The sequence below is a fragment of the Hesperophylax consimilis genome, chromosome 19 (genome assembly GCF_061612785.1).
Source record: "Hesperophylax consimilis isolate HC1 chromosome 19, BYU_Hcon_1.0, whole genome shotgun sequence".
In the NCBI taxonomy this organism is placed as follows: Eukaryota; Metazoa; Arthropoda; class Insecta; order Trichoptera; family Limnephilidae; genus Hesperophylax; species Hesperophylax consimilis.
Genome location: NC_142854.1, coordinates 1,677,964 through 1,705,874, shown reverse-complemented (window position 1 = coordinate 1,705,874; position 27,911 = coordinate 1,677,964). Strand labels below are relative to the sequence as shown.

The window sequence follows — 27,911 nt, the reverse complement described above, 5'->3', positions numbered from 1 at the left end:
AATATCGCAATTTTTTTAAAAAATCGACAATAAATTACAACTATAATTTAAAAAAAATATTCTTAACCCCACGCTTTTTCGTAATTGATTAATTAATTCAGAATTTAAACGTTGCTTGAAATGACTAGCCGTATTTGGTGACCAGATCTGAATATCCAGGTTCAGAATTTAAACGTTGCTTGAAATGACTAGCCGTATTTGGTGACCAGATCTGAATATCCAGGTTTAGAATTTAAACGTTGCTTGAAATGACTAGCCGTATTTGGTGACCAGATCTAAATATCCAGGTTCAGAATTTAAACGTTGCTTGAAATGACTAGCCGTATTTGGTGACCAGATCTGAATATCCAGGTTTAGAATTTAAACGTTGCTTGAAATGACTAGCCGTATTTGGTGACCAGATCTGAATATCCAGGTTCAGAATTTAAACGTTGCTTGAAATGACTAGCCGTATTTGGTGACCAGATCTGAATATCCAGGTTTAGAATTTAAACGTTACTTGAAATGACTAGCCGTATTTGGTGACCAGATCTGAATATCCAGGTTCAGAATTTAAACGTTGCTTGAAATGACTAGCCGTATTTGGTGACCAGATCTGAATATCCAGGTTTAGAATTTAAACGTTGCTTGAAATGACTAGCCGTATTTGGTGACCAGATCTGAATATCCAGGTACTTCCTCACCTTCCACTCCTTCCCTTAGCCATAAAACTTACCCCAATTCAACATAAAAATTGTTTAAATTATCGGATGTAATGAAATGCATAATAATTAGACCCCAAAATACTTAATTATTCAGGGAAATAAACCCCTGAGTCATCAGTTGGAAATACCAACGACATTAAGTGAAATTAACAATGCAATAATCCTATTATTGCATTGTTTAAAATTTCACTTAATTATTAGCATTAGCAAATAATATTGGGATTAGCAAATAATAATTTACGACAATTTACTCGGAAATCAATAAAGCCAGAATAATAAAAAAAGAAAGTTATCACTTACGTCGTCTGTAAGTGGCTTTACCAAAGTTTGATAATGCCGTCAGAAGGTGAAACAGCTGTCACGCGTAATAATAATTACAACTAGCAGAACTTGTTTATAAACACACTGTTTTTATAAATTTTTTAATAAGACTGTTAAAATAAAAAAAATCTCTAAATTGAAATGGAGTTCTACAAACTAAACTTAAAATCAAATAAATTTATTGCGAAGGTTCAAAGTACTGTACTGTAATATTATATTAAATAATTTTTACGTGTTTAATTATTGTTTAAAGTCAGATTAAAGCGATTAAAAAACCCACCTGGCAATTCTTATTCGAGTTTCGTTGTTTTTACGTATTGGCGCGCTTACAAGCATCAGTCGTCTCATTTTTAACCATTAATATTTAGTGTGTAGGAAAGAGAGAAGACGCTTTTCGACACACTTGTCGAAAAACTTGTTGAATGCCGACGGGCATACTCTTCTACAGATTTTATTAAATATTGATATGTAGGTAATATTGATGTGTAAATGAATGACATTGTGAGAATTTTACCAATAAATAATAAATGAAAATGCGGACATGTAGTTTATGTTAATTTTTTTATTGGAGCATTTGTTCGAAGTGACTACCATTATTTTCGATGCAAGCGTGTAGTCTTGTTATATTTTGATTATTTAAGTTTGCAGGATTTGCTTTAATTTCTGCAGCGGCTTCCATCACTCGTTCGAGCAGTTGCTCTCTTGAGGCTATTGGCTTAGCATACACTTTTTCCTTGAGAGCCCCCCACAGGTAGTAATCCAGGGGGGTCAGGTCGGGTGATCTTGGTGGCCAAGCAATGGCCGGACTTCCACGGCCTATCCAACGACCAGGAAACTCGACATCCAAGTAGTTCCGCACGGCAATCGAATAGTGTGGTGGGGCTCCATCGTGCTGGAACCACATTCTCCGTAGTAATTCGAGGTTCACATCTTCCAGAATCTCGCCCAGTTGCACTTGTAAGAACTCCAAATACATCGGTCCATTTAGTCTGGGAGGCAACTCGATTGGACCGAGTATTTGATTTCCCAGGATTCCTGCCCACATGTTGATGGAAAATCTGTCCTGGCTCGACGACTCCCGAACAAGCTTGGGGTTTTGTTCAGCCCAATGGTGCAAGTTGTGCACATTTAGCACTCCTGTTTTAGTGAACTGTGCTTCGTCGGTAAACAATATGTTTTTCATGAAGTCTGCATCTCTTATGACATTATGCAGCATTCTTCTGCAGTACACGACTCTGGAAAAGTGGTCATTCTCCATGAGGCCTTGGCAGCGCCTATAGTGAAAAGGTTTGAGCCCGTGCTTCTTCAGAACTCTCCATACCGCCATGTGTTCCCTGTGTCCTATCATCAGAGCGACCCGACGCACGGACAGCGTGGGGTCTTCGGTAATTAAGTTCAGGATTCTCTCCTCAACTGCCACAGGAACGATGTTGTGTCCTCCGCCGGCGCCTTCAATCCGTCCGATGCCACAGTCACGCAATTGTTGATACATCTGAAACAAAACAACAAATAACAACTGCTTTTATTATTCAGCTCAGTAATAATGTCAAATAAACAATCGCGGGCTTTTTCACTCATTTTATTTTTAAAGAACACTTATTTTAGGCACATATCAGAAAACTTACGTTTTCTCTTCATTTATTTCATTTTTTTATAGTAAAATGTATAACAAAGTGTTTTAAATTATAATTTTCTTAACTAGGTACGGTTGATATCTTGGATTCACAGGGGTGAAATTGAATTCAAGTAATTTAAATAATCCCATGGTGAGAAAGGGAGTGAATTCAATTGCAGTGAATGATGCATTTATTAGAGATTAAAATTAATTAACTTTTTAAAACGCCGTTTAGTGACCACTGAACACAAATCACCTAAAGTACAATTTACATTTTTAAAGTTGGTGGCCCCTTGTTATGTTTTTAATGTTCCCAGTTTAAATTTCAAAAGCGCTTTTTGGCATTATCAATGAATGTAAATAGTTTCAATAAACAATTGATAGGGTACAAACCTGGACAAAGGTAGCATGGTGTGGGACGCGTCTTCCAGGAAACCTCATGCGATACTCCCTTACGGCTGCTCGTGAATTTCCATTGCAAAATCCATAAACAAAAACAATATCTGCTTGCTCGGCAGGTGGATAATTGAGGGGCATATTTCAACAGTAAAAACTTAGATAACAAAACAAAAACGAAACTAGAAACTTGATGACATGCGAACTCCCAAAACAGCACTGACCACTGATACGAGACGGGGTGGCGGGAACCACACGGGACTTGAGACAGAATATGTGTGAAAGAGATGACAGTAGCGCGGCGTTGCCAATTATTTTACCCCTATACTGTGGGCAGTAGCGGAGTGTGGAAATTTTATTTATTTTTTGTTTTTAAAAGAAAAAAAATGTTACCGGACAGCAAAGTGTACATAACATTTTTTACTCCAAATGTGCTAAGGAATAGCTGGTTAAAGTTTGTCGGGTTAGTGCCGATACACCCTGTATAAAGTAAATTGTTGTGGAAGAAGTTATGCGGCTTGGGATAGCCACGGATACTTACCTGTAGTAGCGGGGCTATCGACTCGGAGAAGTAAAAGAAATTTCCACGTTTAATTATTTATTTAATGAAGGTACGTTTAACATTTGTAAGCAAAGTGTTAATCCTAAGACGCTCGAAAACAGAGTGGCGCTGCGGTCGCCGGCGTGTCCGCTGGAACGTTCGGCGACCCGAGCGGCCGGTGTTGCAATTACATAAGTGTGACCATCTTAATATTAACAATATTGGTGGTGCTTTCTTATATCCCGACAGCCTCCCCTCCAGTGTCCACGACATGCTAAAGGAGTTGGGATATAAGAAGCAACATATTGGTCAGCAAGAGAACTTAATTCTAATACAGTATTTACTAGTTAAGATTACTTATAATAACTATAGGTGTTATTGCTAAGTTTTTAATTACAATGAGTGTTTGCAGTCTTAATTTATTTACAAAGTAACTTAAAACTAAAAGTTTGCTAATATACCGCGTTTGCGGTGTCAGGTGCATCGACGAACTAGTTGTTCGGAGCATTGTTTATTACTTTGTAGTGCATGGAAATCCAAGTTTGATTCCAGTTTGTGGTTTCACTGTATAAATCGTGAAATTTGCAAGTAGAACTATGTTCAGTGTAACTGCTTGATTTTTATGCAGAGTGCGTACAATGTAGCGCGGGTCATTAAATTATTATATAAAAATATTTGTTTGACCAACAATATATGTCAAGAGAACTATAACTAGAGTATAGAGTAACATAAGCATAAATAATACAGTTGTCTTAATTAAAGAAGTACATGTTTAAGGTAACCTTAGTAAGGTGTTCATTATGGTATTAGAAATCTAATATGTTACGCTAATCTGTAGCGGTGAATTGATAATTTTACATTAACTATGCAACACGTCTGTCATCAGTATGTAAATATGTGTTTTTTGAAGACAAAAAGTCGAATAACCATGTTTATTTACATACGTATGAACAAAGTGGGTTAATGTTCCTTAGTTAGGAAAGTAATACATCATCAGCTGTTTACTGTTATTGCATGAGAAAAAAATAATAATAAAACATTAAATAACAGAAGTTTTCGATAATATGGTTGCAAAAAAAAATAAATGAACTATGCTCATTATATTGGTAGTCGATCACACTTGTGATGACGGTTGATGCAATTAATCGCGTAGCAATGCATATATAAATGCTATTAAGCGGTGAAAAGTTTTCACTAATATGCTTGCAAAAAAATAAATGAACTATGCTCATTATTATTGGTAGTCGATCACACTTGTGATGACGGTTGATGCTAATAATTGAGTAGCAATGCATATATAAATGCTATTAAGTGGTGAAAAGTTTTCATCCGAGCATAGAGTTATTGTATAATTGTTATACGTTTTAAGGTGCATGAGTTATGCAGTTTACAAGATGATTTGTGTTCATCGTAATGAAAATGTTTCACCTCGTGAATACATAATAAATTATAATTATAATTATTTGATAACAAACAATACTAAAGTCAAATTTCCATCAAAAATATGTAAATTTAATATTGTTTGGTTTGCCGTTTTTTAAGAAAAATATGTATTTCAAGAATAAGGTTTGTAAGAGAAAGCTAGGCGGAATTTGGTAATTAATTTCTATCATGAGTTGTAGAAAAAAATGAAATGCCAATAGAAGTGTCTTTTTGTGCGTATTCCGATCCAAATCGTTTTGGAGAATGTACTTGCCGACCTGAGCGAGTTGTTTTCTTGGTTCCAGGTGTGATAGCGGCAGGTGTGTCCATAGTGAGGTGACAAATGTTTTGTCGTCGCGCTCTTCTGCCTTGTGAGGACCTTCATTGCCAGTTTAGGTCTCTACTTGCCATAAGAGAGGTTTTCAACTTGGCCATTAGCTTGAAGGTGATATGCGGTAGTCGTGATGAGAGATGATGTGTGACAGATATTGAATTCCCCGGATGCGTGCGGTGGTTTGCTGGTCGTGCGTGAGTCAGTGAGTCGACGTCGGACGCTGTTGACCGGACTCGGTGATGGTCAGGCGCTGGGGAAGAACATGGTTCTTCACTCCGGTGCTGACAGGATGCCGAAGGTACAGTTGACCTTGTAGGCGGTTGGGCGGGTGCTGTTTAGACCAGTGAGGATGTCGCGTATCCTCGTGGTGGTCGTGGTGCTTGGATGAAGCGCTGGTCCGATTGCAGGAGCCAGGGCGTTCAGGTCCGATGTAGCGCTGGTCCGGGGCGGTTGCCGGGGCCAGGGCGCTACAGTGTTGTCCCGATGAGTCCATTAGCAGAGCTGGGAATATCGTCCTTCGCGCGGTAAAGCTGCGCGGGTTGTTGCTTGCGTTTCTCTCGAATTGTTGAAGGCTGGTTGACGGCTGATTTGGTCGATGAAGATGCGCGAGTTATTGCTTGCGTTTCTCAAATTGTTGAAGGCTGGTTGACGGCTGATTTGGTCGATGAAGATGCGCGAGTTATTGCTTGCGTTTCTCAAATTGTTGACGGCTGTGTGATTTGGTCGGTGAAGATGCGGAGGTTATTACTTGCTTTTCTCTTAAATTGTTGACGGCTGATTGTTGATTGATTTGAGTTGTTGTTTGAAGGGTAAGCTTTTTATTTGTTTTGTAGAAAAAAATATTTGATGTACGTCTGACGTTGATCTGCCTGATTTTCCCTCTCGATTCCAATTGGGAGATGAGTTGCGTGAACCGGGTCATGAGTGGTTCATTTCTCGCCATGCGTAGCTGTGAAACTTCCTGCGAAAGTGCGGCGTTTTGTTGTTGAAGTTGTAGCAGTCAGGAAAGTTCATCTGTATATGAAGAAGTTTTGTTTTTCAGATGTGGAAGGTTTCATGCGGCTTGTGACGAGAGGTGTTTGCTTTATTGTTGTCATCAACAGCGCTGCAGTCGGTAGATTGGTACACATCTAAGATTTTGTCTGCAGCTGTGGCAAGTTGATTGATGTCGTTGTCCGGAAGAGCTGAAAGGATTGCTTGCACATGTTGAGGTAGGCGTTGTAACCATAAAGTGCGTACTATTGCGCTGTCTGCCAAGGTAGGTCCTGCGAGTTCAAGCATGTGACGTAATAGGCCGGTAGGCTTCCTGTCTTCCAGTTGAATGCCGGTCAGTAATCTAGTGAGGCGTTTTTCAGCAGAGTCTTGAAGTCGATCTATAAGTGCTGCTTTCAGATTGATGTATTTTTCTGAGGTAGGTGGTTGCATCACTACGTCGCTCACGCATTGTAGTGTTTGTGTGTCCAACGCTGCGATGATGATATTATATTTGGTGAAATCATCCTTGATACGCGAGTTGATGAACTGTGCTTCAGCTTGCACAAACCATAGTGAGATGTTTTCTCTCCAGCACGGTGGTAGTCTAACCGAGACATAATTAATCGTTGTTGCGGAGCTTGAATTGTCGATATGTTCCATGTTGGTGCGAATATTTTTAGCTGCCTGATCTTGATGTTCACTTGATGATGTGCTTGACGTATAGTTGTTCTTTTCCGAGGTCATTTCAACATAAATCGGAATAGCACTGAAGACAATAGTATGGCAAATCCTACAGGTTATAAAAATTTAGAATAATGCTAGAAATTAAAAAAAAAAAAAAAATAGATTGCCGACATCTATGTGAGTATTCTTCAAGTTTTGCCCAAAAAAAAAAATATTCTAGACGCAAACCTTTTTCGTAAAATGCGAAATGAATTTAAATAAATTTAAATAAATTTTACATGAGATTAATATTGTTGTTTGTGAACATAGAATGTAACATTATTGTACACTTTTGTTACAAGAATTGCAAATACCATGTGACATATTATTTTTCAGCATCTCAAGCAAGAATTTGATTTCTATGTGACAATACGTTACGCTAAATTTCAATCGAAATTTGTGTGAGAAATTAATGTTTTGTAAGAATATTTGAACACAGATAATGACAAAAAATGTGAAATTTACGTGGCGGGATCATGGATGTTGACGATGGATGGAAACGTTGATCAGGTTTCCGAGGTCGTCCGTTGCAGGTTGGATCTGGGCTGGAGACGGCTGGTAGATCGATGATGTGGAAGACCAGTTGTGGAAGAGGTTACCCGTTGTGGACAGATTGTGGAAGATGTAGTTTGAGATCTCCTCGTAGGCCAGATGTGGAAGATCTCGGCTCATGAATGATGATGTGAAAGGTGTGGAAGTTTCCACAAGTTGCGTCAGTTTTAGCTGAAATAGAGGGTAACACGCCTTTAGTTCAAATTACGAAAATGTCACAGTTTACAACAGAAGAAGGGCTTGTTGTTCGATTTATTTTATTTTTATACGCCGTGGATATACAGACGTAGAATGAATTCAGTGGGTATTCAGAATTGTAAAGCGGGTAATTGCAGAGCTACCCGTGGTGCAAACACATATGATTGAATATAATTTCTACAAAAAAATACTGGGATTTATTAAATTTTTACTAGAATTTAAATGTTTTAAATTAAAAATGAAAAGGTGCTTACCAAATTTGTCCCAGGACTCTGTTTTCGAGGTCATTCGCGTCGAACTAACACGTGTTTCGCGAAATTGAAAATGGCGAATGAATTTACAAAAGTTACGATTCAAAGTCGGAAGTCACCAGTTGTGGAAGAAGTTATGCGGCTTGGGATAGCCACGGATACTTACCTGTAGTAGCGGGGCTATCGACTCGGAGAAGTAAAAGAAATTTCCACGTTTAATTATTTATTTAATGAAGGTACGTTTAACATTTGTAAGCAAAGTGTTAATCCTAAGACGCTCGAAAACAGAGTGGCGCTGCGGTCGCCGGCGTGTCCGCTGGAACGTTCGGCGACCCGAGCGGCCGGTGTTGCAATTACATAAGTGTGACCATCTTAATATTAACAATATTGGTGGTGCTTTCTTATATCCCGACATTGTAAAGTGAATAGTTTAAAATATAAAGTATTAAAGTACAAACCATAATTTATTAGGAAAAAGTATAAATAAAAATAATAATTTAAAAATTTAAAAATTTAAAGATTGAAATAAAACAATAAAATGTACCAATAAGATACCTATCTCAAGGTACCGACAATGATTTAAATATAAAAAGTAATAAATCCTGGATTATGTTAACCGATATGATAAATTTTACAAGTACTTATGATTTCAAGTGCATTAATAGTTTTAGAAGTACTGGTAGGCATATTATGTTTACATGATGTATTTACGTGGTACTAGCAAACAAATTTAGTTTAACGCATCTTTTGTATGAAGACAGATTACCGGCAGCGTGATCAATATTAGCATATTCATTGCCTAAAATATGCAAGCGATTGATGGTTGAGTTTTGTTCTGCGTTCGTCATAGTATTGTCACAGTGAAAAGGTGTTTTGAGTCGAGTCGGTCTACTAGGTACATGGTAATTTATTAATGAGACCAATTCAGGGGAGTCAAACCAGTTATTGTTTATTTTAAATAAGAAAATAAGATCATTGAGTATTCTTCTATCTTTTAACGATAAGAGTCTCATTTTTTGTAATAAAGATTCATAGTTTATGTCAACCGCAGGAATACCTAATTTGAAATTAATTGATCTGAGAAATTTGCGTTGGATTCTTTCAATGGAGTTTGCATGGCTTTTGTAGAAAGGGTTCCATATGGGGGAATTGTATTCTAAATGACTCCTAACCAGAGTTGTATATAGTATTTTAAATGTTTGGATATTTTTAAAATCTTTACAAATTCTTACAATGAAGCCCAGAATTTTCATTGCTTTACCCGTTATTATATCAATGTGATTGGTAAATAGTAGTTTAGAGTCGAAGGTTATTCCAAGGTCCCTTATTACAGGTACTGACAATAAACTGTGATTGTTAAAAGAGTAACTATATTTGATAGGGTTTTTAATTCTAAAGAAACTCATGATTTGACATTTTTTTATATTAAGTGTAAGTTTGTTAATGGTACACCATTCTACGAATTTTATAAAATTGGATTGGAGGGACAAGCAGTCGTATATATTTTTTATGATTTTATATATTTTCATGTCATCGGCAAATAATAATATGTTAACATCAGTGAATATGGAAGTGACATCGTTTATGAATAGTATAAACAATATTGGACCAAGGTGCGAACCCTGAGGCACACCACTAGTGGCTTCAAATTCGTAAGATAAGTGTTCTTTAATACAGACAGTTAGTACACGTTTTGATAAATAATTCTTAATCCAACATAATAAATTACCACTTATTCCTAATTTAGACAATTTATTTATAAGAATTTTAATGCAAACCTTATCAAAGGCTTTACTAAAATCCGTGTAAATTGAATCAACTTGTTCTCTATTAGCAAGAGCACCAGAGATAAAATGTTCATACAGTGTAAGGTTAGTTAAGGTAGATCGTCCAGAGATAAAACCATGTTGAAATGATGAGATATTAAATTTTATGCAAGAACATATTTTTTGGAGAATTAACTTTTCAAAAATTTTTGGTATTGACGATTGTATGCATATTGGTCTGTAATTTTCAACTAAAGACTTGTCTCCGCTTTTGAATATAGGAGTGAGAAAGCTATTTTTCCATATTTGTGGGAACTTGCCTGTTAAAAGTGATTGATTAAATAGTAGGTACAGAGGGTAAGAGACACTACTCCCACAGTTTTTTAGAAATACGGGGGGAATTTTATCTGGCCCTGAGCACGATTTAGGTTCCAGTAGTTTGATACATGCTGCAATTTCTTTAATCTCAATATGTATCTGAGATAGTTGTAAATTTATATCGGACTCAAAGTTTGGAATGTCTTCATCAGGGATATCTGTTTCATATACATCCTTGAAAAAATCTGCAAACAAATTGACAATATCTTTGATTTTACAGGAAGTTTTCAGTTTATAGTGCATAGTTTCAGGTATGCCAAGGTTGTTGTTATTTTGAGCTTTACAATAGTTGAAAAAATATTTTACATTGTTACCAATCGAAAATTCCACATTCTTAATGTAATTATTATAACAAATGTTTGATAATTTATTACAATCTTTTCGCAGCTTGCTGAAAATTATAAAATCAGAAAGATTTGTTGTTTCTTTGTAAATTTTATGCGCTTTTTTCTTCTCAATTACTATGTTAATGAGGTCCTTGCTAAACCAGCGAGGGAAATTTGAAGATAGTTTATAACTAATTGGGACAAAGTTTTCTATGGTTTTATATAGATGATCGTAAAAGGCTTTAATATTCTAATCGAGATTACCTCCTTCTAGTATAGACCAGTCAGTGTTATATAGATAATTGTGTATTGCAACATAATTGGCTTTATTAAAGTTAGGATATTGTGTCTGGTTTTTAATTTGGCATTTTATAGGGTTACATAATACAGTAATATCTAAAGGTGGGTGATGAGAATCAGGGGGAAGAACTGAATCGAGTGACTTTCCAACCGCAGTTGACAAGTCGGTACACAGAACAAGATCTAGTAATCTATTATTGTCATTTTTTACATTGTTTAATTGAACTAGGTTAAGGAAATCACATAATTCAACTATTTCTTTTTCTGTGTCAGTTAAGCTAGAGTTTTGAGATAATGTAGAATTGTCGCGGGTACCCCAGTTGATTTTTGGTAAATTGTAATCACCGATGATAGTGATTTTACTATTTGGAAATTTAAACGACAGTTGTTCAATATCCTCGAAATGACTTTTGTATACACTTATATCTGATGATGGCGGAATATAAACACTGCCTATGATATTTTTTTGATTTTTGCCGTTTAGTAAAATGTAAACTTGTTCCACATTAGAATTTTTGGTTTTCAGAAGTTTTGAAGGATGTATCTTGTTGACAGCTATCATGACGCCACCGCCTCTAGATTTAGCGCTGGTTTGTTGACTTCTGTCAGACCGGTAAATATGATGGTGGGGTAGACCAAGCTCAGCAGAGTTGATGGATGGTTCCAGCCAGGTTTCCGTAAGAATGAGGATGTCATGTGGCAGTGTTGGGGCATGTATTTTAAAGTCCTTAAGTTTAGTTTTCATGCCTCTGACATTTTGGTAATAGCACTTCAGTTTGTTTACATTGTGTCGTTTTTTGGAAGGGTTGTAACAATAGTTGGTTTGGAGTTTATGTACTTTATGGTAAGGTTTGGTTCACCATTCTCTTGACGGAACAATAACTGCTTTCTAAGCTCCACCAATTGATTCCTTTGGAGGATGGTTAAGTCATTACTTGCTTTGATTCCGTCTTTAAATTTGGTGCTATTACGTAGGAGAGTTCTCGGTGCGATATTGTTTGTAAATTCCAATTTAATTGGACGATTTTTGTTGGCAATTTTCTTGGCACCCAGTCGGAATACTTTGACGTTGATTAGATCTAATGACGGGTCGATAGCTTTTATAGCCGAAGAAACTTTATCTCTATCTTCCGTAATGATGACTGCCTTTTCATCAGACAAGCTCTCGGGAACGTTATATAATATGACGTTGTTAGATCTGATGGCCCTATCTTCCATTTCGGTGACAATATCACCCATATTAATGTCAATCGGGTTGGTCCTGCTGAGTTGCGTATTATTTTTCATTGAATTTAATTCTCCTTGCATTACTCCAAAATCGACTACCAATTCTGCAATCGTAGCCATAAGTTCGGTTGTTTTTGGTATTATTTTTACGATATTTTCCTTAGAGAATTTATTGCTAGGCTCATGAACGATTGAGATCAATCCACTGATTATCGCATTTACTTTGGTAATGTACTGCGAAGCTTTATCACTCAGAGCCATTGTTATTTTTATTTTTCTTTTTTTAAACAGTTGTGAACCCCTGGATTTTTGGTAGGGCGTGTAAGTACTACCGCTGGCGGCGCGGGCGGTGTAGATGCGGGCGCGGGGGGCTTATAGCAACTGTCACTTGATTACACTAATCCTTGTTTTAAACACTTTTAATGCACTATATACTTTTCTGACAATTAGTAAACTTTAAGCCAGTGTTAATTTAATATAATTAGGTGAAACACTTTAAATTTAATACTTTTTATGACTGCTTTAGATGATTTTGTTAGGATAAAAATAATGCGTGTGCACCCTCCGTATTGTTGTTGTTGTAATCAGTTTCTCCGTACAAATTACGGAGAAACTGGTCATAATTATAATCAGGAAATAAATATCAGCACCTGAAAACTGACACCTAACTGTATTTTATGCACTGTAAAAATATTTAATCTGAAAATGTTATAATCAGTTTTGCCTAGTGTCAATTCAGATCCAGAATTAAATTCTTCTCTGCAATTGACTTAGATTTACCTCGCTTTCTGAGATTGACTGACATAATGTCTGGCCCCTATCGTGAATACAGTATCTGTGCAGACACTCCCGCTCGTCTCGTACAGTAGATAATCAGTGTTCTTTTATTCTCTTCGAATTTTCTAACTCTGCAATAAACAGCTTGTGACCGAAGCGTCCTTGAATTTTAATATTGTAAAAGGAATTGAACTGGAAATTAAAAAGGATTGAGTGCAATATTTTACAGTACCCTAGAAATAAATCGATAATTATTAATATGTGTAAATATTATACACCAGTAGTTCCGTGAATAGTAGAAAAATTGTGTTTAAAATATTTCTAATTTCGAATCCGAAAATTCCCACAGAAATAATAAACCACATATATTTTGTTTTACTTAACTTTTTTATTTCAAATAAAGTATTATACAATTTGTCTTAAGAAACGTCACTATCTCAATAATAATTGTAACGGACGTTGTTGGCCACATTTTTCATTTTGTCAAAAATATGTTTACATTTATAAAATGTGCCAACTCCACGCCATTGGCAAATTCCTCACTCCCCGCCACTTCTCATTTGTATCCCGTTTCGGCCAAAATTGCCCAAAAATTCTGACTCCGAAAAGCATCGGTATCGTATCGCGCACGTACCACGGCCGAGCGGTACGATGTTCAGATTTTTAGGTTTACAAATTTTACTAACAAATTATAATTTACTAAATATTACTAATACCTATTTTTAAGTTGTACATCTCCTAGGCGGTTAGTCAAATAAAAACTATTTGCGATATGCTACCACTGAGGAGATATTTAAAATGCCGTTTTTTAACAATTTTATGTAACCATTTTTGTATAATTATTTTTACATATTTACGAAAATCCAGGAACCTCGTAGCATAGTGAATCTTTCCTCTTTCGGAGCGCTATGTCAAGGGGGACCTGCGAAAAATACTCCCATAACCATTTTACAAATTTGATCGCTTCAAGATCATTTTTACAAACATTTCTTATTTTTTGTCGTTTCTTGACAAACTAAAAATCTAGTTGTCAGGATACACATTGTTATAACTGCTATGTAATAAAACTATGTTATTGTAATACGGGCGAGCTTGCAAAATCTTTGCAAACTCTCAAATTCAAGTGTCTGCTTTCGGCTAATCCACCGGCAAAATGAATATGCAACATTTTACGGTGGCTTATGTACGCGTTTGTGGCGCGGATAGAATCCCCACCCTTTTTCGGTCGACAGCCAAATATCGGCTGCGAGTCAACCTTATAGAATATAAGCAGCGACATTAAAAATATTAAATCAGTTCAACTTTACCATCAAAACAAGCGTTTTTATTTCTACAAGTGCCTCCTGCCCACCAACTGCCTCACCTCGCCGAGTCTTCTGCTCCAAACCTTCTGGTGTTACCTCATCAAGACCAGCCGGCCCTGCCTAGGAAAACCGCCAACAGCAGAAGCGAGCAGAGAAGACAGCACACCCAGTGCCCAACATTCACCGAGCACCGGGTGCGGGAGGCAGATTGCAAAATTCATACAACTATCATCATTTTAATTTTTTATAAATTTAATTTAGATTAAATTTGATAATATTATTATTAAGTTCTGCAAGTGTTTTAGTTTTTTATTATTGTGACAGCTGTTTCGGCTTACAAGGCCATTTTCAAACTGTGGTTAGTCCACATTGAGACGACGTTTTTATACTATTTCAAATGTAAATTTTGAAGGTGCATACATTGATTTATTACTGGTTACACCGATGACATGATCTATTGTTGGTTAAACCAATCTATGTTTTCCCCTCAGTAAATGGTAATGGGTTCTTAATTATTTACTAATGACTTTATTGCTATGAATTATTTGGGTGCATTATACTGCTTGGGTTTTGTGAAAATACTAAGAAGTGGTGAGTAAATTATTTTCCGTACTTTATTAATTAGTGTTAAATTTGGGTCATTCGTTCGTTTATTGATTTCTAATTGTTCAAGTAAATTTAATCTAATGCCCTTTTTTTCTATATGCAATGGTTTAGGACCCTTGTTGTTAAGTGGGGTATGATTATTCACCAAGAGATGTTCTGCGAATTTTGAGGATGTGTTTTTATTATTATAACATCGTATATGTTCTTGGAATCTAGTTGAGAATGCCCTCCCCGTTTGTCCGATGTAAGTGGCGTTACAATCGGCGTGGTCACATTTTAATTCATATATGCCACTGTTATTGAGTATAGGGATTTTACTTTTAGAGTTTTTAAGGCTTGTTCCTAAATTATTGTTTGTTCGAAAAGCTATATTTAAACCACATTTTTTAATTTCTTTTGCAATTTTTTCAGATATTGGGCCGAGGAATTCGAGACATGCAAATTTTTCTATATTTTTGTTATTTACCGGATATATTAAATTGATTTTATTTTTATATTTCTTATTTTTTATTATTTTTTCAATGTTATTTGCCTCATAGCCGTTATTAATCGCGATCGTTTTTATCGTTTCCTTTTCTTTTACATAAGCTTTATTGTCTAAGGGAATGTTAATGAGTCTATGTACCATTGAATGGTACGCTGATAATTTATGAGACCAAGGATGATTTGAATTTGAATTTATTGTTGTATCTGTAAAAGTTGGTTTTCTAAATATTTCAAAGGTATGTTTATTATTACTTTTACCAATTGTCAGATCTAAAAAGTTTATTTTACCTTCAATCTCATGTTCAACTGTGAAGCAGATTTTATTATTAACGGTGTTGGCCCAATTAGTAAAGATATCTAACTGTCGGTTGGTACCATTCCAACATATAAGGATGTCGTCTACGTATCGGACATAATATACTATATGTTTAGCTAAGGGAGATTTAAGAATTATATTTTCAATATAATCCATAAATATCTCCGCTAGAAGTGGACTTAATGGTGACCCCATGGGGAGACCATCATGTTGTTGGTAATATATATCATTGAAAAGGAAATAATTTGTATCTACGCAGATTTTTATGAGCTGGAATAACTCTTTTCTTATTACCGGATTGATATTGCATTTTTCCAAGATATTTTCAATTATTATTAGGCATTCTTTAATGGGGATGTTGGTAAATAGGGATTTTACGTCTAGAGAAATGAATTTACAGTTATGCGGGAGATTGAAATTTTTTATTTTATTAACTAGTTCTATCGAGTTTTTGACACTGTAACGTGGTGAAAAATTTGTTAATTTTTTGAAGATGAAGTTAAGTCTTTTAGCCAGGTTTGATGTAGGGGCGTTAATAAAAGATACTACGGGCCTTATTGGATTATTCGCTTTATGGAGCTTAGGTTGGCCATACAGAGCTGGGGCTCTTGGGTTCATGACCCTTACGTTTTTCTTTGACCATTCGGTGGGAAATATGGCATTGCAATTATTTATAAGGATGTTGACGTTATTGACAATTTTATTGGTTGGATCCTTAGTTAAAATTTTAAAATCTTCTGGTAACAAGAAGTCTTCCACCTTACTGATGTAATCAATTCTATCTAAAATAACGATTGAGTTACCTTTGTCAGCTTTGGTTATAGTTAGATTATTATTTTTAATTTTATCTCTAATTTCTTTCAATGTTCGGGTTTCTGTACTGACAGCATATTTATTTTTATTGTTTATCGATTTTAGTGTTTTTTCTAAAATAACTGCCGTGACGTGTTTTGTTAAATTATTATTTTCCACTTTACGTAGAGAAATTTCAGTGTCGATAGCTAATGATTCTATTTGTTTGGGTGTTACTTCGCTAGGGATTTTATATTTAAAGCCTTTATCTAATAAATTATTTTCATCCGTTTCAAATGCAGTGTTTGACAAATTCACAGTTTTTTTATAAAATTCTATATTTTTCCTGGTGGGAATCTTAGTTATTTTCGAACTTTTATTTTTGTTATCAATCAAATTTTGAAGTTTATTTTGTTGTGTTTTAAATTTTTCAAATATAATTCCGTTAATATGTTCACGTGTATCAAAATCTAGGGTATCAAATTCCCATGCGTGAAGTTTAAATGTTAATTCTGAATGGATCACCTTTATGTAGTGAAGCAATGTGTCCCGTTTCCGACAGCACTCCTTTGTTTCTTCCTTCAGCCATATCCTCTGTGCTCTCACCACAGTGGCTATGGCTGCCGTAGATGTACTTTTGATGGAGATCTGCACGAACTTCGGAATCACATTACACTTCAAGCACTCTTGGTTAAACCACAAATTTTGAACTATTTTTCGATGTTTGAGTTTAAGTCGTCTATATAAGATCACAAGGGTAGCTATATCAACTACCTTTAATTTATTTATTGTTTTTGTGTTTAATTCGTAGAACTCCATTTAATTTTTTATAAATTTAATTTAGATTAAATTTGATAATATTATTATTAAGTTCTGCAAGTGTTTTAGTTTTTTATTATTGTGACAGCTGTTTCGGCTTACAAGGCCATTTTCAAACTGTGGTTAGTCCACATTGAGACGACGTTTTTATACTATTTCAAATGTAAATTTTGAAGGTGCATACATTGATTTATTACTGGTTACACCGATGACATGATCTATTGTTGGTTAAACCAATCTATGTTTTCCCCTCAGTAAATGGTAATGGGTTCTTAATTATTTACTAATGACTTTATTGCTATGAATTATTTGGGTGCATTATACTGCTTGGGTTTTGTGAAAATACTAAGAAGTGGTGAGTAAATTATTTTCCGTACTTTATTAATTAGTGTTAAATTTGGGTCATTCGTTCGTTTATTGATTTCTAATTGTTCAAGTAAATTTAATCTAATGCCCTTTTTTTCTATATGCAATGGTTTAGGACCCTTGTTGTTAAGTGGGGTATGATTATTCACCAAGAGATGTTCTGCGAATTTTGAGGATGTGTTTTTATTATTATAACATCGTATATGTTCTTGGAATCTAGTTGAGAATGCCCTCCCCGTTTGTCCGATGTAACGAAACAGCTGTCACAATAATAAAAAACTAAAACACTTGCAGAACTTAATAATAATATTATCAAATTTAATCTAAATTAAATTTATAAAAAATTAAATGGAGTTCTACGAATTAAACACAAAAACAATAAATAACTATCATCATCATCGGCCGTAAAGGAGCATTCCCATCGGTTGAAGACACGGTTTGGACCCAACGCCCAAATCTACAGTCTTGTGCGGACTCCCGTCTAGTACAAATAATAATAATTCTTTTCAAACTTTCTTCAGGCAGGTAGGTACCATAATGTTGAAAAAATGCAAATAAGAAAGTCCAAATAAACACAACGATTTCACATTTCAAAAATTAATCATTTCTGAACCATAGTCAAAATTAGCCACCTAGTCCAAAGTAAGGCTAGCTGTAAAAATAAAGTGGATGCAGTAGATATTCGAAAACAGAAACAGTATCTAAAAAGTATCAGTTTACGGACAGATTAAATTTTGCACACATGACCTTTAAAACAGGAGGAAGGTCACTGTCTTAGTAAGATTTCGAAAAATCACTCCCACCCCCATTTTTCCGATTATTTAAAACCGATTTATATATTTTACCATTTAAATAATAAGGAAGTTGAGTGAAAAATATTTTGACTTATAAAAAATATGTTCATGTAGATCAAAAAATATCGATTCTAAATATATAAATATATTTCTATATTATTATTCTTATAATTAGTTAAACGTTCTTGAAAAAGCATTCATTAGCAATAGACTGTATACGCTCCACGATTGGTCGAAAGAATTCTGACGTCACATGTGTCGTGACTTGTACGTACAACGGATCACCTATGGTGCATCTCTTTCTATTACATGAGAGATGGTCGGTTTAAATGAGAGAGGTGTATAGGCCAAAGGTTTATTTGGGTTTGTCAAATATATGTACGTATTTGTTATTATTATATGAAATGGATTTCTAAAGATACATATTCGTATAGTGCTTTATAATAATATGTTGTTTATTGCATAACTTAGAAGTTTTTATTATTATACATGTCACATTACATGTGATACACTTCAGGCCGCCGGTCGCCCAGAAAAGTCCCACAGTGAACTGGGCTGTAAACAGTTATTTTACTATTGGTCTTTACTTTTCTGCGCGGTGGTCCTGAATTCGCGCGGGGAACATCAACAAATAGCGACGGCAATACCGTACAAGTACCGTACCGGGCGGGAAAAGCAAATATTCTAACTTAAAATATTAATTTAACTATGAAATCTTAAACAATTTTCTTTTTTTTTAATAACATCAATTCTAATAGACGGTTAACATGGGTAAAAAAATTACTGGAATTCCTTGTTGAAGAATTAAAAAATTTTCCATACAAAATGCTTAAGCGACGTGGTTTTCACAGTTCGAATGACGTCACACCACACCCCGCCTCTTACCGCTCGGATTCTGCTCGTTTTGGCGGGCTTAATAAAATTTGAGAATTAATTTAATTATGAAAACAAACTTTAAAAAAAAAAAAAAAATACCAGTATTTAAGTTTGAATGCGAACATTGATAAAAAAAAATTAAAAAAATGGATTCAACTTCCTTATTGTGACAATAGATTTTATATTTTGTGGGGGTATTTTGAAACCTGTTTTCCCCACATTTTTTTATTTTTTTTTGTGTTTCTTTATTCATAAAAATTTAAATGATTACAGTTTTTTTGTTTCTGCAGCCACCATCTAGGCACATGCCCGTATTATGGTAGCCATTAATGTTATCTTAATTGTTTAATAATGATGTGGCTGCTATTCATTTATTTAAATGTGTTATATTGTTTTGGTTTTGTGAAAATACTTAGAAGCGGGGAATAAATAATGATTATATTATTAAATTTGATTTTAATTAAATTTAAAAAAATATATGTATATGTATATAGACCGGTCAGTGGTTGAGTGGGCATAGCGCTTGGGTCTCACCCGAGCGTCGCGTGTTCGATTCCTCGGCTGGCTAAGTCCTCCATCACAACACAAGCAACATTTTCGGCTTTCTGTGGTGGTAGTAGGAGATTTTCAAACATTGTTGGGTTATTCGTAACCCGGGAATGTTTGTCTTTCTTTTAAAAAAAAAAAAAAAAAAAAAAAAAAAAATATGTACATGCTGAACTTAAACCTTTGTTTTTCAATTGATTTGACATCGTCTCCAATAATTATAAAAATATCTCTGTAAATATACTAAACGCAGAGTTCTCCGCAATACATTGGATTAAATAATTACAATTTATAAATACATATATTTCGTGTAACACAAAATATGTTTTGATGACAAATTGGGCAACAGTTTGAAAATAATGTGCAGTAGTTCATTATTAACGGAGAGGTTTGAAAAGCGACCAATAGGCCTGGATAGACCAATGTATATCATTATAAATGATAATAATAATATTACATTTATAAAGAGCAGTTTAGTGTCATTTCACTTCAAGTGCGCTTTACTGACAAACTATTCTTACAGTGTGCCTTACCCAATACAGATCAAATAATATAACACTAAATGTACAGTTTATACAAAGTGATGACAAAACAAAGAATAAAAATAACAGGACAAAACAAGAATATTAAAACTAAAACATAATATAAAACATTCGGAGTAGAGTATGATTTGAGATTTTCACGCCCAAAAGTATTACAGAGATTTTTTTTTTGTGGTATTTAATCATGTTGCGCTACCTCCTTCTTTAGCCAACGTTTCGGACAGCATTGCAGTATCCATCATCAGGGCAGATGTGTTATTTAACTACACTGCAATGCTGTCTGAAACATTGGCTAAAGAAGGACGTAGCGCAACACGACATAATACCCCAAAAACAAATAATTCAGAGTAGACATTAAATTTAGAAAAGGTACAATAAGGAGGCCGGGGTTTCAAAATATTCGCACATTTCAGAACACCTTCGTAACCTTCACTGGCTCAAGTGCCCTGAAAGAATCCAGTACAAACTGTGCTGGATGGTGTTTAAATCCATCAATGAAATGGCCCCACGCTACATCTCTGAACTATGCATCCCGGAAAACACTGGTCTGAGGCAATCAACTCTTAGATCAGCAACATCATCAGCTGTAGGCAGACTGATGGAACCTAAGCGCAAGCCAAATACTAAGTTTGGTGATCGCGCTTTCGGAGTATCTGGGCCGAAGGCTTGGAATAAACTCCCTCCAGAACTAAGATCCATAACAAGTCCAACAGAATTCAGGTCTAAACTAAAAACTTACCTTTTTAAGCTGTCATACCCTTAAATTAAATATACCATTCCTGACAGAAAGTCCAGTTATTTCCAATTATGTCCTAAATCCTGTATCTAAATTTCGCTAATAAACAATTAGTTAATGTTAATTAAGTGTTAATCTCAAGTGACCTACCCGGTAAGTATTGTACTGTATATTATCTCCATATATAGTTAGTAATAACATAGTAGAAATGTATTACATATATACTTGTACACAAAAACGGCGCTATAAAAATCATCCAAATATCATTATTATTGTTAACTGAAACCAAACAATTATAGGAAGTTTGAGAATATGGCTTATAAATAATAATGAAGAAGAAATAAATAATTTGAAAGAAGTTAAGATTTATGAATGGTGGGATTTTTAAAATAATTTTGTTTTTAAAGCCCATTATTAGAAACCGGATTATATGCATTTGCATATTTGCATATGCAAATGCATATTTAGACCCTTTTCAGCGGTAGTTGCATATTTAAGCAAATAATTTGAGATCTTGCATATTTACGCTTGATATCGTTCAGATGCCTCACATAGCGACACTATAGACGTCAGATAGCAAGGCGCGCCGCTAGCGAAGCTGAGCGAAGAACTGATAACTGATCTCACTGATCGCTACGGCCGGCGGCCAGCAAGCAATATCCCTCTATACAAACTGACAAATCCTGCCTTGAAGGATTTTCTCAGAAAATATTGCATAAATCAAAATATACCGGATGAATCTGCTTTACGTAAAAATTACATACCATCAATTTATCTACATGTGCTGGAAGAAATACGCAATGAACTCAAGGATAACATCATATGGATTTCAGCTGACGAAACCACCGACACTTGCGGCCGTTACATTGCAAATTTGATTGTTGGTGCATTAAAACCTTCACCTTTCTATTTGGCGGCCTGCAGAGAACTTGAAAAGGCAAATCATTCTACGATCGCCAGATTTGTGAATGAAGGTATAAAAAAAATATTTCCTGAATCTTCTGCGGATGAAAATGTGTATGTGTTGCTCTCAGATGCTGCCCCCTATATGATCAAAGCAGGCAAAGCCCTCCAAGTATTTTATCCCAATTTGATTCATGTGACGTGTTTTGCTCACGGAATTCACAGACTCGCCGAAGAAGTGAGATCCACGTTTGCGAATGTAAATAACCTGATTTCATCAGCAAAGAAAGTGTTTCTTAAGGCGCCTGCTCGTATAAAGGCCTATAAAGAAAAACTGCCAAATATCCCTTTACCTCCTGAGCCAGTAATAACACGTTGGGGTACATGGATCGAAGCTGCGATGTTTTACCATGAACATTTTGAAGCCATCAAGGGTGTTATCAATGACTTCGATAGTGCAGAGGCTTTGGCAGTTTTCCAGTGCAAAGAATCGTTTGACGACGCCAGTATTAAAAAAACCTAGCTATGATTACCACTCATTTCGCCTACATACCTACAAGTATAAAAACGCTTGAAACCCATGGATTGGCGTTGAATGCATCTATTCAGGTTAAAAATTTTAGCGTCTACTGATGTGGCTGGACAGAATTTATATTTGGGTGCGATTTTTGAACTTATTGTTCCGGGCAAAATTTCACCTGCCCCGTTGATGAAGTTATCAATTTGGCACAAAGGTTCAAACCCTGGGTTATTATTCAGTATGTTTTCAAATTTTTCTTTGAGTTTACTCGGGAATAGCTTTGGCAACGAGGAATTCATAAGGCGAATTGGTTGGAAATTCGCCTTATGAATTCCTCGTTGCCAAAGCTATTCCCGAGTTTTTTTTTTTTTTTTTTATATTTACTCCACACAGGAGGCCCTGAAGAAAATAATTTCCCTCGGGGCCTATGTCATCTTTGGGGATGCTGTGTGGAGGGTCTTTTTTTGGAGAGGAAGGAGTGAACATGGGTCTTGAAGAGTCCCATGTTGTAGGAGGGAGGAAACACAGAGGCCGGCAGTTCGTTCCACAGCCGAGCTAAACTCAAAGAAAAATTTGAAAACATACTGAATAATAACCCAGGGTTTGAACCTTTGTGCCAAATTGATAACTTCATCAACGGGGCAGGTGAAATTTTGCCCGGAACAATAAGTTCAAAAATCGCACCCAAATTTAAATTCTGTCCAGCCACATCAGTAGACGTAGAACGTTCCTTTTCCGCTTACAAAAATATATTAAGCGATCGTAGACACAATTTGTCTACAGAACATTTAGAACAGTACTTAGTCATATACGTTTTTAAAGGTAAATTTTATTGATAAATACATTTTATAATTGATATTTTAGAAAATATAATTGTTATCCTTGAGAACTAATAGCTTACTAAAATAAAAAAAAATATGTAAAAATACGACTTCCTGTATTATTTCATGTTGCATATTTTGACCCTTTTTATGGATTTTCGTGCATATTTTAGCTATTTTTATTGCATATTTGCATGCATATTTTGGGCTATTTTTGTTGCAAATAATCCGGTCTCTACCCATTATATTTGTCATTATTGTCATTTGTTTATATACCGCCAGATATCAGATATATCGATATCGGATTCGATATTCATATATATATATACATATAGATATATGTATATCGATAATGTGTCTAATTTGTGATGTAATTAGAATGCTACCCAAGCAGCAGTTAATCGTATGTTTAATTGGATATTTTATTTAATTCTATTTCTTCTCTTTGTTATTCACATTTATACAAAATATGTTAGAAGGCTTAGGCACCAGTTAAAAGTACATATACATATTATTTCATTATTATTTTAATACTATACTTATCAAACAACTTATCAAAATATTAATACTCATCCTAGTTTGACTGACCTAAAACGGGAATCCTCCTAGTTGGGCAGTCAAAACATTTCTTAAGTAATTTATATATGTAAATGTATAATCTTTTACCAAATAAAAAAAAAATAAAAAAATTTAAAGCGTGGACAAAAGATGGGGCTACTTCTGTCCGCCGCATATATTATCCTAATAATAAGTATTAGGATAATATTATATATGTGTCGGATGTTATCTGGCAGAGAAATATATCAGTATTAGGCGATACCCAGGCCTAGTGACTAACCTCTGACTCCTGCCTGTTGGGGTCGCTGGGGTCCCAGATCCTCTTCAGGGAGCCCGCGGAAACCCTGAACCCAGTTGCCGGAAGGGTAGCGTAGGTGTTAGGATCATAGAAGCAATGAGCGGCTGGAAACCAAAAAACCTTTATTTTTTATTTACTTTTGGGACAGTTTATAACAAATCTTAACCCTTAACCATAAAAAAATGAGTTTTTGGGTTTGATTCAGAATTTTGATTTTTTTTTCGGCAACTTTTTTTTTTTTTTTTTTTTTTTATTAACAAAATTTTTGATACATATACAATTCAGGTACATACATAGTAATATAGAATGAAAGAGTAGCAAAAAAATCCCACAAAGGCGAAGCCTGAGCGTGGGTATTATAGTGTAAGGATAAAACAGTGGTGTTTAAAATATATATTTTTTTAAACTTGTTAAATGTATCTATAGAGATCAATGTGATTGGTTTTTTTTTTAGAGAAGTTTTTATTTTATCTTCTTTTTTTTAAATTTACAAACATATACACACACACACACAGACACACAGACACACGCACACACAGACACACGCACACACACTCACGCACACACACACACACACACACCCACACACACACATAAGACATAGATGCATGTATATATTTCTTTGATTTAAAGAAATTAATCTTTAATTTACAGAAAGACATGTGGTTGTTTAGTTATTTAGAAACAGATGGCTTAAATTATAGAAAAAAGTTACTCGCTTCAAAATTGTTTCTTATCCAACTTTTAACATTTTTCTTATATAAGTTCAGGTTTTGACACATGTTGATGGAATTGGGTAAAGAATTGAACAATTTTGGGGCAATATAGTTGATGTGCCTTTGGCCCAGCCTAGTTTTGCAGTGAGGGACTGTGAACACGCATGTGGTATGTCTCTGGCTCGAGCGATTTGTGTTTTTGGTGAAATTGATAGGACGCGTAAATATAAATTTGAGACATTGAATACAATAGATCCGTCTTAGTTCCATGATTTCTGTTTCTTGAAATAACTGGTTGGTGGGATATGTCTTGGTCCTTTGGTACATTATTTTAATGATGGATTTCTGAGCGATTTCTAAGGGTTTTACGTGATTATTGTAAGTTCCTCCCCAGGCAATTATTCCATAGGAAATAGATGAAAGCACTAACGCGTCATAAACAAGTTTCATGGTTCTTATATTGACAATGTTGCTCATTCGTTTGAAAATGTAACTTAGGTATCTCAGTTTATTGACCGTCTTTTCTATATGGTAAGTCCATTTGAGTTGGCAGTCTATAGTAACTCCTAAATACTTGATATATTGTCCGAATTTCACGTCTTCGCAATTTAAGCATGTCGCAAAGTTACAATTAGGGTTGTGGAACTTCAGATTAAGATTATTTTTAGGGGATGACTTTTGGGAATTGTAAAAGGGAATAAAGATAGTTTTATTCAAATTTAGACTGAGGAGATTTCTATCAAGCCAATCTTTGACTGTTGCAATACATTTGTTGGCTTTACTGGTTGTTTCTTCCCACGTTTTACCTTGTACTGTTATTGCAGTATCATCGGCAAAAGAGAGAATTTTACCTGGTATTGCAATATTGCATAGGTCATTGATGTAGATTAGAAAGAGTAGTGGCCCTAAGACAGTTCCTTGAGGAATACCATGTTTTGTCAAGTCATAGGTGCTTAAGCTTGTTCCTATTTTTGTGCGTTGTTGGCGATTCAATATATAGCTTTTTAATAACATGAAACTTTTGTTTTTAATACCGACTTTAGAGATTTTTTTTAATAAAATTCTGTGGTTGACTGTGTCAAACGCTTTCTTTAAATCCAAGAAAATGGTTAGCGTTTTAGTGTTAGAGTCAAGGTTAGAGTATATGCTTTTGGTTAAGCTAAAGATAGCGTCATCGGTGCACAGTTTGGTTCTAAAGCCGTATTGATTAGCTGAGAGGATATCATTAGATTCTAGAAAGTTCATAATTTGTCGTTTTAAACACTTTTCGAAGATTTTGGATAATTGAGAAGTTAAAGTTATAGGTCTGTAGTTGTCTGTTTTGAATTGAGATCCGGATTTATGTATTGGAATGATGTGAGAGAGTTTGAAGTCATTGGGGTAAATGCTATGCCTGATGCAGTTGTTGAAAATATGATGTATTGGAATGATTATATGCTTTTTAATTGATTTAATTGTGGTATTGCTAATGTTATCTGGGCCATTTGCAGACTTCTCTTTAAGGTTGTCAATTTGTTTTGAGATTTCAAGTTCTGTTATTTCTTTGAAGGTAGATAGTTCATATGTAGTGACATTAGAATCTGAAAGGCCGGGAGGAATTTGATTCGAGTGGATGCTAAGACTGGGATTATCATCTATGAGGGTTGAGGCGATGTTTGTAAAGAAGTGATTGAAATTGTTTGCAATGCTCTCAGCGTCTTCGATGGTTGTGTTATTGTCAGTAATGATTTTTTGAGGAATTTTATGAACTTTTTGGTTCCTGTTAGAGATTTCGTTTATGACGTGCCATGTTTTTTTGGAGTCGTTGTGAGCATTTTGTAGTTGTGTAGAGTAACTAAGGGTTAAAAACTGTTGAAGCCTGGTCTACGCATCTGAGGACAATAAAAACTGTTGAAGCCTGGTCTACGCATCTGAGGACAATAAAAACTGTTGAAGCCTGGTCTACGCATCTGAGGACAATAAAAAAAAATTGTTACCCCATTTGAAGTAAAAAATTCCTACCTCAAACTCGATTTATTCGAAAACGAAAGCTCTTATAGATACCACAAAATTAACTCCAATTCATGAGCTTCTAGCGAGGTTCGAATGCTATCTACAAAAAACATTTCTAAGTCTTAAAGTCATGTAACATTATCGATAAAAAGAAATACAAGTAATTATAGGTATGTTTTTTGTGGATAACGTTGTTTGATTAATTATTAATTGTTTTTGTGTTTCATATGAATTATAACTCCATTTAATAATGCTTATAAAATTTATTTTATCATGTTTAGTTCTGCAAGCATTTCAGTTTTTATTATTGTGACAGCTGTTTCAGCGCTCAAGGCCATTTTCAAACTTTTATTGAAAGAAAATTTAAAAACCTTGTTTGACTCTAGAACTAGAATTATTGGTATGCTTTTGTTTCCGGACATTGTGTACATCGGTGTACAACTGTTAAATATTAAGGAGATGAGAAAGGCGAAGGGCACTTACCGCTCACCACGACCCTCAGCGATATCAGGCTTCCACCGCATATATTTTTGTATTCCCCCGGGGTATATTTGAAGATTCCAACGTGCCATGGGAATTTGGTTGGTTCCACATCCTGTGCGTACATCATCAAAGGTTGGGCTGTTTGGACTGCTTGGGCGTATGTTTTATTCTCTTTCTTTTCAACTCCACAATCTTAAATTACAACAAAAAATGTCAAATTGAACTGCTGACAAGCATAAACACGTGATAATCGTGCTTTTCTGTTGATCACACTTTGTTCAAAAACTAAAACGGGTCTAGAATTGGCATTTAACGTTTCAAATGTCGAAAAAAACAAATAGTGCTGATTGGCCATTTTTGATGACAATCGGACAATGTTACATTGAGTGCGAAATTTAAATTGGAAGAAATATCCGTGCAAAAAATTAAAAAAAAAAAACAATCTTTCAAATCAAGCGAAAAGTACAATATTTTACAAGATGGTTATTATTATTCTTCACACTTGTCGATATTCTTTCTCGAGGTGATCAACTAAAACTAAGACACCTGTATAATTGATACAGAGGAATATTGTAGCATTTGTTACTTTTACAATCATGTAGAATCCCTTCTCAAAGTTAGCGCATCCTAT

The 27,911-nt window shown here is 35.0% G+C and overlaps 1 protein-coding gene across 1 annotated transcript in view; it reads right to left on the bottom strand.

The window, feature by feature from the left end:
- LOC149414626 (transmembrane protease serine 9-like) overlaps positions 1 to 27,911 on the bottom strand; it is a 61,929-nt gene that overhangs the window by 30,737 nt on the left and 3,281 nt on the right. The window contains exons 2-3 of the mRNA XM_089642940.1: positions 27,281 to 27,472; positions 24,072 to 24,193 (exon numbers count right to left, since the gene is read on the bottom strand). Coding sequence (XP_089499066.1) covers positions 24,072 to 24,193; positions 27,281 to 27,472 — 314 coding nt within the window. The remainder of the gene's footprint in view (positions 1 to 24,071; positions 24,194 to 27,280; positions 27,473 to 27,911) is intronic.